This window comes from Anticarsia gemmatalis, chromosome 1, assembly GCF_050436995.1.
Source record: "Anticarsia gemmatalis isolate Benzon Research Colony breed Stoneville strain chromosome 1, ilAntGemm2 primary, whole genome shotgun sequence".
Classification (NCBI taxonomy): Eukaryota; Metazoa; Arthropoda; class Insecta; order Lepidoptera; family Erebidae; genus Anticarsia; species Anticarsia gemmatalis.
Genome location: NC_134745.1, coordinates 3,235,274 through 3,247,928, shown reverse-complemented (window position 1 = coordinate 3,247,928; position 12,655 = coordinate 3,235,274). Strand labels below are relative to the sequence as shown.

Here is a 12,655-nt window from a genome sequence, read left to right as displayed (position 1 = left end):
GCTTAAAGCAACATTGTAGGCCTGTGTTTGCGCAACATTAGAACTGCTCGTTTCATAGTCCTGTACACATTATACTGCAATATTTCCCATGACGAATAATTGTTAAAGCTTGTATACTATAAATACGAAAGTTATATTTGTCTCACGCTTTAAAAACTATTTTCATTTATTACATTTACTATGTTCATGTTTTGTTCGCGAAGGTTGAAATCATTTGTCAGATATTGTTAAAGTATAACTTTGACTTTAGGTTTTGTTAGAAAAAATCTGCTCTAAATCGGTTCAGTTTTAAGTAGAAGCGGTGAAAAATCCACGCAATAAATGTCATACTAACAGTTGTATTACTATTGTGTAGTTAGAAAACCATTTTTGTTTTAAGAAATAAGGCCTCTTTATTTACACGTTACAAGTGTACCTCCCTACAATAAACATAGCCGTTACTTTAGGACGATTGTGTTAGAACAACGTCCTTGTACACCACTCGTTCTAATGTAAATATTTGTTATATAATTATTATTTAAATTTTTCATCGTTTCAAATACAATTTCTACATAATTTAAATAAATTTCCATTAGACTATCGTGATTGTTTTGCGTCAATACAGATGTATATCCGATACAGGCCCTTGTACATACGTCAATAATTTTAGACTGTTCAATTATTCGTACAGTTACTTGCAATATTAGTAAGAAAATTTTATACCTATATGATTTTTATTGAAGACCTCTTGTTTTTGTTTAGTGAAAGAGTTGACCACAAACCACACGTTGACAGGTCACCTCTTTCCATTCATAATAATTATTTGTTCATATATTCTTAATTAGTAATGGGAATTCGCACAAATATGAGTCTTGTTTTGTAGCACTTTAGTAGGTGCTCTGAACAACCAGTAAACAATACAGGTAGTTTTAATATTTCGTGTAGAAATGAACTTTCCTCTGTATTGTACAGTAATGTTTCCGTGAAATGCAGTTTTTCCTCATAAATAAAAATCACGTTCTAGGTATTTAATATTCCTTTTTCTTAGTAATCATCTAGGAAAATGTCGAGGTGAAGCAATATTGAAATGAAATGCAATAAATCAATGGCTGACATTGTTTTTTTTTCCTTTTCTTATGACACATATCTACTAAGAAACGTGCGAAAAAATTAAACGTCATCCGCTGACGTTCGGAAAACAGCATTTCCATAGAAAGGAAATTAATAACTAGAAGAAACATAAATCATTACGTCAGTAGGAGAAAAACTATTTACCGGTAACTTAGATACAGATTAAATCTACTGTTGACTCAGATTACAAAACATTAAAATTGATCACCATACTTCATAAATCAAGATTTGACATAGACATTTTCGTAACTTTCAATTTATTTGCCAATGGACGGCGAAAGTTTCAACTTTTTTCAATCGTACGCTCCAGTAGTCCAACAGTGACTGTCTTGTACAATTTCTAGGCTTGCAACACTAACAATGCGATGTTTCGTAAAGTCGTTTATTCGCCGTAAACCGGCCATAGTGTCGGTGATATGCTCAATTAATTGTCATCTGTTCTGCACAACTCATTTTAATGAGTTCGCCATTGAGTTGAATATTTTTTTTAAATCTATGAAATAAGATTGTTATTTATTTTACACGGAATTATTACGCATTTCTCAGTTATCTTACAACGTAGTTCACGGTGAGGAAAAGAACAGCTTACGAAATTTTAATTGATCTTGCGTTTGACTCCTAAAATAGTGATGACTTAATTTTTCAGACGTTTCACTTCACCTTAGCACTGTTCACCTACTTTCTAAAGTGGCGTTCTGCAAGGAACTACTTTAGGTCCCGTTTTCGTACATTGTATCATTGTTGCTACAACAATATTTCTAAGAATATTTTTAATTGCATAGCGATAAAAACATTCAATCAATTACCTTAAAAGTAGAAGAAACGTGGTCGTTAGAAACAAGCCATTACTTTTGTCGAGTGCTACGAGTTACTAATTATTTATAAGTACACATTGAGTTACAATTATGTCGTTCTATTCCTCCTTTTACAGTGACATGACTGTCATAAAAACCATTAAGAGAGCAACAATCTAGAGTCGGTACCGATCGGGTAAGACCGTAATGTCAACCATTCTAGGTTACACAGTACGTGCTTAATTAGTGTGGGCAGGATTATGTAAGCCGAGCGGGCGTTTCTTTTATGAGCCAACCTTGATACTTGGACTGATTGAGATATTTTTATAGATGTTGATATTGTAAATAACCGTTGTTTTCGTTCTTCCTGATTGTTGACAGCTGATGTTGATTGGTTCGCTTCGGTATATCGTGTTTTGTGACGTGTTTATGTTTTCTTTTCAATCGAAGAGGTCTGTCCGCGAATTGGTTGCTTAGTTTCAATGTTTTGCATTAGCGATATCAATATTGTGTGTTAAATTTTTATAATAAAAAACATTCTTCCTTCTTTACTCTTATGGGTAAAAAAATATATTTGTTTAAAAACATAACAATACGGTTCGATTATAATAGGAAAATATAGTATAACTGTATTCAATTAACTATTTTATCAGTATTGAAAAGTGAACAGTATTGAGCGTAGCTTTGTTTGTTTTTATAAAATACCTACGTTTAATTTCCTTATGATGTAATCAATGCTTCGTTGTACGAGGCAATTATGTTAGTAGCTGTGTACCTTAACAATAGAATAGTTCACTATTATTACTAAATAGTAGCGTACCCCACTGACCTGTTTCGATAACATTTCTTAGTGAAAGTTGAACAGTATGGGCCTTATCTATGATCCTAAGTACTAAGAACCGTACAACAATGCCGAAGTAGAGAAACGTACTCGTAAAACATGGCTGTGTTACTCTCACTTTTTAACGAAAAAACAACAATAATATTTTGAACTATAATATTGCTTAACCGAATTACCTTCGTCTGCTCCAAATGAGTAAGTAACAGGCAAAGAGATTGTGTTTATTATTAAATATCCGGAATTTTGTTTACTGAAAAGTGTTGGTGAAAGTGTTTAACGAAGGCCACTCTTAAAAGGCCATGCAAATATAAAAACATTGAGTTTTATCTTTCATTCACGTTTTAGATAATTCCGTGTGCATGGATCGTTTTATTGGTAGTGCAGTGCCATCTGTTGGTAAACTGTGTAAGATGTTTACTACTGCCATCTAGTGAATTGGAAACGAAGCTGGTAGAAAGTGAAAGTAGTTGATGACTCAGTAACTTACTTATAGATGGTGCTTCAAAAGTTTAATTATTATTAACCTTCAAAGGTTAAAACCAATAATTAATTTTACATTCATCTAAGTCTAGAACAGCTGTTGGAGATCATAGGCAGCTATAATAACAAACGGCTAACATTTGCCTACAGAAAACCAGTTTTATGCGGTTGCAAAACATTTACCTTGATTTGTTGATAATGCCACTTCAAAAAACAAAGGTAACAATGTGAAAAAGTATGATTGTATCAACGATTATTATATTGTATTACATCATTTTTACTTCCACACCGACAGTAAAACTTTATTACAAGAAATATAATTGACTACACAGAAAACAGATTCAGTAGAATATGCAATATAAATTATGTTAGAAACAAATTAATATTAAATAATATTCTATTACATAAAACTTGAATTTGTAAGTTTCATCTTCATATTAATAAATGAAATCTCACAATTTGAGTGAATACATAACGAACAAGCACGCGTCAATTTTAGTTCAGCCTTGAGTATTCAAATTAACTGAACTGAGTGATTGACTCACAATAAATAAATTTAACATTTTAACTATTTACGACTTAATCGTTTATTTTTAACTATTTATTCTTAGTTTAACATCTAACTAGTTATCGATTTTGATATTAATTTGCCATGGGCGTCTTTTTACTGGAAGTTATCTTTTTGTAGAATCGTAGATTTTTTTAGAGTGTATTTTGCACTGTGTTTTTAACTTCAAGGCACCTGCAATTTTTTATTTAATATCAAAATTCAGCAAATAGTATAAACCTTATTGGCGCCCAAACGGGGACCCCTAAGAAATCTTCTCCTTCATACATCTTAACTTTTTATACCACTATCTTTATAATCTATCACAAACCGACAAAGAACAAAACCTTGAACCGGCTTCAGACACAGCCAACCCTAGATAACACTAATTCGATGCAAAACATGGGAACTGCATCGTTTCGAGCGGCTTCACATTGACAATGGCGGGTGAGCCTGCCTCGCATCGCTGGCCAGGCCTGAAAATACCACTACATGTACTAAACTGTATGATGTACTGATCAGTGTGCGTTGTCCCGCCCAGTGCCGCCCAAGGACATAGCATGAAAAGGATTAAGGAAATGGTGACATGGTTTCGTTGCTTTGTGAGTTCGCTGAAATTTTACGTATCGGAAATTGCAATTGAAACATGTTCTATGCCTTTTATTAGATTCGGGCAACTAGGTATTGGTATTTAGATAAAAAATTTAGAATAAAAATAAGGCATAATAACTATGCATAATTAAATTCCTCGTTACAAAAGAACAAAGCATCTGAAACGAGATTAATCAACTGCTTTGTATCATGTGTTGTCTGTGTTCCGTTTAAAACCAGTTTGTTTGATAGTTGCTCTCTGAAACACTAAAATAATAACCAGTTATCTATCCATCTTTAACACTTGTTACTTTTACCGCCGCCGACGCGCAACCTTCGATTAGTTCCACATTCATTACAATTTTGACGTACATTTGTTAAGCAAATTATTCTAAGTTTTTTAAATCGTGATCACGTCATATAATAAACATTTGGTATTAATTATGTGGCCTTCAATAAGAGCCTCATTAAAACAGACTCGCAGCCCACATTCATTGCCCAAGGAAAATTTAGCATCACGGTCTTCCACATAAAACGTATCTCATTTTTTGTAACCATGTACGGATACAAAGAACTTAATTCTCGTTTCAATGACTGCTCGTTTCCCGCGCTCAAGGAAATGTTCACTCTTTGTCAAGTCATATAATTTTATCCAGAACTTAATTAGTATTTTCGTTTTTTGTCAATTGTTAGTTAATGCTAATTGTAGAATTCTTGTTTCATCATTCAGAATTTTTAATAAAGATTTCGAAACATACCTAATTCTAACACATGTAAAATTAAACGTATTCAAAGGTATTCGTGAAGGCCCTTCTTGAGTATTAGCTCAAATGTTTGGCAACGCAACTGTCTAAACTGTAACGTTCGATGGCAACAAAAAGTTTGGAACAAACAATTGAAAACGAAATGATTACGAAGTCGTGACATAGCGTCGATTAAGATCGTCTTGTGCGAGAACATTCCGCAGCGGCGTACACGGTTATGTCCCTCGTTGCACTTTTATATACCACCGCAATTAAATATGACTTTTGAGCGAAACAGTGCAACAATAGAGCAGCAGTCGCCGACAACAATGAACACTACTCCACCGTTGTGACCCCACGGTTGCTAAACCTCGACACAATGCAAAAGAAGCGCCTGTTGATCGTCTTTTAAACGATCTTGCGCTTCTATCGCAACGCTAATAGCACGTTGTGATGCTTTATCGGGCCAAGGTCCTATTGCAACAGGCTTTCTAGCACCTGCGACTAGGACTTCAGTGCTACTTTTGGCAGTCCAAGTACACGTCAGCTGTTCACGTTAATTTAAATTCTTCTCACCTTTTAACCTTTTTAATTTGGTTGAGAAACTAGAATTGTTTAGGTAAGCGCTATTGTGTCGTATCTGCGACTGAATGGAGTATGTGAACAGTAAGTTTAACGCAGGAATAGATTTCGATTGATCGAGCAATGATATTGAATCGTTTGTTATCGTAACAGTCGGCTGGCCGCAGCCTTGTCTTCCTTTACACCGACGGTTTTCAGTCTGGCATAGAACAAGGCTAATGAACCAAGAACGTTATGACGGGCCTCAGTTTCGGCATGATTTCACTTATTTACGTGCTGCATTATACGATACGTCTGATCACGAAACAATAATTGAACTCATCTTCCAATTAGGCAACATTCATATACATATACACAACGCCCGTTGAAATTGATAATTTTGAAGCGATTTTTTAATTGGCATGTTTTCCACAATTTTTGAATAATAGCTGCACTTCCTTATGTCTACGAGTGGGTACAAAAACTAAGATGTAATGATTTCAAAGTCTTCACACGTTAGTCAAGTACAATAGGTATTTGTTACGCGGTACGCCTCGAATTTCACACAATTGTAAAAAGTGGGAGCGTGATCATCGTACAGATAGGTTTTATGGTTTTAGCTTGCGTTTTATTATTGTTTAATTTATTCAATCATATCAATGTTGATATATTATGGGTATACTCTCACAATTATTAAACATTCTTACATTTATTATCAACTTTCACTTAAGAAATTCTTATAACGTCAACGCAATCCTTCTCAAAACATATAGATCTCCAAAACTAGCTTACTCTGTATGAAACACAATACACAATATGTCACAGCAATAGTTCAGCTAATCACTGCACATTTCCTAAAAGCTAGCAACAAATACAATCGCAGATCCTTCAAACGATCCAAATAAAACCAGCTTTCCTATCTTATCTTAGATCTGACGAGAAATGGCGCTCTTGAGTCCTTCTTTAATACTTATCTGTTTGTTTGTTTGCAGTGCTGGAATGATGGGAGAGGGCCTGCTGACTCTGACGTACGGCAAGCATCACGCCTGCATCCTCAACGAAGTGGGAGCGGCGTGGCGCGGCGCTCGCTACTCCGACCTGGTGCTGGTGTGCGACGACGCCGTGCCGCTCGCCGCGCACAGGATCGTCATGGCCGCTGCTAGCCCACTCATCAGGTAAACACTATCTCTATGAACTACGACTAAAATCTTAACTTACAGGAATTTAGCGCCTTCTCATTGGTATTGAAAAAAATCTGTTTCCCAAATCTGGGTGTCATCATCAAAATTTTGAATCATTTATGTTATTTATTGACCTTCTAACTGATTTTCAAAACATATGTCTATTTGTGTCAAGCATTCATAGATCAGAATTTTAAAGTTCAGAAAATAAAATGAAAAATTCATAATCCATCGTACACTATACTATACAGCTTGCCGGAAGTCTGCCGATAAAGAAGTAGAACATCCAATTTGTAAGCAAAACTTTTACTTCAATGTCATTACTCACGAAGTAAGAAAATTATACCAGCTTTGTGAAAGTCGTTACGAATATCGTTTACAAAGTTAAAACAGTAGCGTGAATAGGAAGCAGTTACCTTCAAACAAATTACATCACCAGTTCGTAGTTTTCACTACGAGTACTACAATAGTTCTCGAACCGGCCATCAGTGTAATCTAATCTTAATTATTTAATAAGGTTAATTGGTAAGCCAATCCAATAACACACTGAAGCGACCGGTATCTAGTAGGTGTAAGGCAATGAGTGTACGCGGAAGATAGATATCTACCATTTTATCTGGACTTTAGACCAGGATGTATGAATAAAACTACATTTACTCAACTAGTTTATTATATAGTTAACTAACTATAAAGATATCTAAGATTCTAAGAATAACATAAACTTACGATATACTTTGTTTTCCAGGAAAATACTGGATGATACGCCGTCAGTCGAGAATCCGGTCACGATTCACATGTCGGGCATCAGCAGCACGCTCATGAGGCATCTCCTTGTGTTCTTGTACAGCGGCCAAGCCTACATAGAGGTTAGCATCAATTTATTATACACAACACAACTACATTATCATACATTAATTAGCCTCCAAGAAACTAGTCGGAACGACTATTACATTTGCATTTAATTTCAACTAGGATATTAATTTTCATCTGTGTTCTTTTCCAGTCTGGTGAAATAGATGATATGCAAGAGCTGTTTGAATTATTGGAAATAAAATCGGATGTTTGGAAATCAACAAAGGAACGACAACAGGCTGAGGAACGGAACAGATCATGCGAGCGACTAAAGTCAAAGACATTGAAAACAGATATCAACAGCAATGAGAGCAGTAAACACGATGCGCCTTCAGGATCCTCGCACTCAGAGAGTGAGCTCGTCACTCCTGGGGCAGGATACAGTAAAGACAAAGGAGATGAAAACATGAGTATAAAGAAAGAAAACATGTCTACTAGCAGTAATGATGAAAGGGAAGACGAAGAACAGGATGGTGAGAACAGAGACAAGGAATGTGGACGACTCATGGCGCGACGAAGAAGTTCATCCAACCCGGTCAACTTGTCGCTCGCGAGGAACTCAGAGAACACAGGCAGTGAACACGACGACTCACAGGACGTGGACGTGGAAACAGTTGCGGCAAAGGTAATTTGAAATTATATTATAACTTATAAACACTATGGGAGACTCCATTTTCGTTTCATTTCTTTTTTTGGTGGTAATTCAATTACTTATTGTATTATTTTCTTTTTCCAGAACATTAACAGAAGAAGATCGACATCATCAAGCCAGGAAGAACCACAGGAAACAACAGTATACCGGAGACAATTGCTTAGTGATAGGTTAGGTCGTGGAATTGAACGTGCTAAAAGGAAATCACATTATCTAGAACCGCCAGAATTAGACTTACGGACCGTCAAATTAGAAGACTACGCGCATCTCAAACCACCCGACCAAGACTTGATATCACTCGTGCAGACATCTCCCGAAAACTATGTCGTCACACCTCACCGGAAAAGAAGACCTGGCTTCCATAATTCACCTTCACAGAATCCTCCTTTCGTATCATTCCCCCCGAGTTACTTAGAAGAAATGGCACACCTGCGGTATACACAAGGGCCCGGCAGTGCGGCGGCAGTCGCAGCCAGCGCGCGGCTCGGGGTCTTACACCCACTGAGCACGTCGGCGCCTCCGTACTTACCTGAGAGGAGCGCGACTCCCCCGACCACGACGCACGAGGACGCTCTCAAATACAGACCTCCAAGTGCCGGCTCGTGGGGACCCTGGCTCTGTCAACCACAAATGGGTGGAGACGACACGCCCTCGACGGAACACGACCAAGGATCGAGCAAACAAGCGCCAGTACGAGAATATCGTTGTGAGTACTGTGGCAAACAGTTCGGCATGTCGTGGAATCTCAAAACTCACTTACGAGTACATACCGGAGAGAAGCCTTTCGCTTGTCGACTGTGTGTTGCCATGTTCAAACAGAAGGCTCACCTGCTAAAACACTTATGTTCGGTGCATCGGAACGTCATATCGTCGAGCGAGAACGACGGTCGGACGAACACGCCCGGCCGGTTCAACTGCTGTTTCTGTCAACTCACGTTCGAGGCGCTTCCAGAACTCATCAGACACTTGTCAGGACCACACAATAGTTTGCTTCTCAGTAAAAATTTGCATGAATGACGCCCGCTCACGTGACGCGGGCGCTCGCGTACCTTTGGACTTTGAAAACTTCTTCTCTCCTAGCGAGAGTTCAATTGTGATATGTGTTTAGAAGGATATAATGTTAAGTGTTTAGTTTTAGGACATGTGATATCGCAGAGCGATACTCATAGTGAGGCATCCGCGGGAGACCACCGCGGGTGTGATGTTGATGACTAATTTTAAAATCACATGTTTGCCGAATGGGTCCAAATTGTTATAATTTGTTTAAAAATTATAATCCGGGACCAACACCTTCCAAGATAGTATTTATTTGAAAGATGTATTTCATTAGGGTAAATATTATTAAAAGCCACCGACACATTAATTCCTTAAGCATAGAAAATAGACATGTTTGTCAAAGAAAAGTTGCGAAGTATTTAAGGCCTAAAGAGATGACGTCACATCAACTACCTCCTAATTTAAATCAGTATCTTGATGAATCTACTGTGGCGTTAAATAGGTTCGTATTGACTTTATACTTTGTAACAAGTATACAGTCAATAGATCTAGTCAGAATTGGAACTAAGAATTAGAACAAGTATAAGTTTAGAACATTATTACAATTGGTTACATTAAAACTACATCAGTATTTCGGTGCTTCTGAACAAATGTTTTCTACAATCATATACCTCTAAAATATACTAAAGATTTCATTTTCAATATTTTCGATCCCCGCTTCGTTCCAAACCATCTGACTTGACATTTCGCAGCTTTTTACGACATTTACAATCTCAATATTAGGTTTTATCATTTTATTGTAACTTCTAGAAAAAAATGTGTTCGTAATAATATAATTTATAGTTTGCATATCCTTCCATTCGTTCGTGCCGATTATTGCAATGTGGATAAGCACCAAAGATTTGTAAAGCATTGAAAACGTTTTGGTGTACAATTAAGAGAAATTAAAGGGACCTGAAATGATTTTGATTTTGTTAAACTTAAAGTAGGTACCAATTTAATAATCTCATCTGTAGTTACTAACGTTCTACTCTCTGTAACCACTTCCGTAATTCCGTTACGAACTTTATTGTCAAGCTTGAATATCTTCTTATTTTTGGATTAATTTACTTTAGTGTTAATACGAAGCTTACCAGGCATTATTTTCAAATGGATATTTTTATCAACTAGTACTTTAGCTTTATTAAAAATCTTCGAAACTTAATTTCGATGTCGCTTTTTATCGAACACGTTACTGTGGCCAGTTATATTAAAGCTATTATTGTAGTGAAGGCTGGATGTTCAATATTATTTAAGGCTTCTATTATACAAAGTATACAAAATTAGCGATTGATTGTTTCATCAGTACGATGCCAAAAGTTTATATTTTATTAATCATCAATACGTTGTATTGAACCTCGATTCTTATGTTTATTCCAATAGCCAGTTTACTGGAGAATGGAGAATATTATTCCGAAATACTCATTTTGTACAATCCATTTATACGTACTTTATTTGGAATTCCATTTATTTAATGTTCTCATTCACGCGGATACTTATCAATGCAATTATTGTTGTTTATTTATACTTCAATAAAACTAAAGTTACCATCGTTGTTCAAAACTTAGAGTAAACTATGAAATTGTCGAGTTGCTTTAAAGTCTCTTTCGAACGTTACCTATATACCTGATTTTTTGTCGTTTTTTTTTCGTGTTATATTCGACGTCGTTATTGACGTAATTATTAATTGGGGAACAATTTATTTTTAAGGATTGTGATTTCAAGGAATCGTTTAGGTTTATTCTATGTGATAATTGTCTGTTTTTGTCTTAAGTAGGCACGTTGAGAACGCTGTCTTCCAATGCGTTTTCCATTTTAAATCCATGTTGCTGGCACACGGGAATTCATTGAGAACAAAATACAGCAATAAAAACAGAGTCACTTTGAAAATAGAATAATTGTCACCTTTTTTCACTTGCATCTTTTGCAGTCTCCATGTTGTGTGATCGGTTTAGAAGACTCAATGTAATCCCGTGTTCTGAAACATATTCGTGTAAATAAAAATTATAGAATTAAGTCAACGATGCATGACAAAAAAATCGTCCACAAACCGCTGCCTAATCTATACGTAACTTGAACAAATTGTATTTTTATAACATTTTCTTGGAAAAACCAACTTGTAGAATAGGATCGTTGTGATATCTCGGCGAAAGTCGGAATTGCCTTAATATAAAATATCAATGCAAGTAGGAACTCACTGATACGTAATTGTGTTTCTTAGATAGATGTAATCGCTAGGTATAGTTTATACCTAAATATTTAGTCGCACGACAGTGCCACAGGCCAAGTTCTTGCGAAAAAAGTAGATATTATTTTTATAATATTTTTGGTGAAATAACAGTTTATAAATTGTACCTGCTTTGGAATTAAAATATATATTGTGTGAAAGGATTTATCTAAGGAACACAAACACGCCGATTCGAAATATTAATTTGTAAAAAACATGACGTTGTTAAGAATTAAAAATGTAAATAGTAACTAGTTATAAGTTTAATGGTAAATAAAGCTTAACTTAATCTTGTTGAACTTGAATATTGATTTTTCTCTGTTAATTGTAAATTAAAAAGTATTTGATAAGTTTTCACATACTTGTACAATTTTATGTAGATATTGTTTAGAAAATAACATTCTGTAAAAATGTGTTCTTACCGTAGTAAATTAAATAACGAGAATATTTTAGTTACACACGCTACTGTTGTTTATTTATTAACACGCTTAGAAAAGCAATATTCGGATAACCTTCCTTACCGTCCTTAAGATCAATCAACATGATAATTACATACCAATAAATAAAATATTAAACATATCTAATACACGAAACAAAGAGCAGTATTAATCTTATACTAATATGGTTCAAACCACCAATTAAGTAGGTACGTACAGAAACGATATCTACCACATTTCATCTTAGAGCACACGGGACACTCATATCCCGTACTATTAGATCAACACAACACATCTTTACCAATATCAACTTAGAAAGGACATCCCAACGTTTAATAGTCAATAAACTGCATAACTACTAGTAAACTACATGCTACTGCGAATATCAAGTTTAGCACCTCATTGATGTGCGTTCAAATTGCTTCTACAGCAGTAACATGGGTTAATGTCACATTTGGATAGTTTGAAATATTTTAAAGTAAGTCTTGTAGGAGCAGTGGTTAATAAAGGTTTTGTGGAAGTAAAGAACTTGAAATAGACAATGAGACTGGACCCTTTTAGATAGCGGCGAATCTACAATAAATTAGGGATCATGAGATGAAGA

The 12,655-nt window shown here is 35.6% G+C and overlaps 1 protein-coding gene across 2 annotated transcripts in view; it reads left to right on the top strand.

Moving 5' to 3' along the window:
- Positions 1–12,074, top strand: part of ken (zinc finger and BTB domain-containing ken and barbie protein) — a 29,471-nt gene extending 17,397 nt beyond the window's left edge. For both annotated transcript variants that reach the window (XM_076113006.1, XM_076112997.1), the window contains exons 2-5: positions 6,660–6,842; positions 7,594–7,714; positions 7,852–8,325; positions 8,437–12,074. In XM_076113006.1, the coding sequence (XP_075969121.1) occupies positions 6,667–6,842; positions 7,594–7,714; positions 7,852–8,325; positions 8,437–9,369 (1,704 nt within the window). In that variant the 5' untranslated portion in view covers positions 6,660–6,666 and the 3' untranslated portion in view covers positions 9,370–12,074. The remainder of the gene's footprint in view (positions 1–6,659; positions 6,843–7,593; positions 7,715–7,851; positions 8,326–8,436) is intronic.
- The last annotated feature ends 581 nt before the right edge of the window (positions 12,075–12,655 follow it).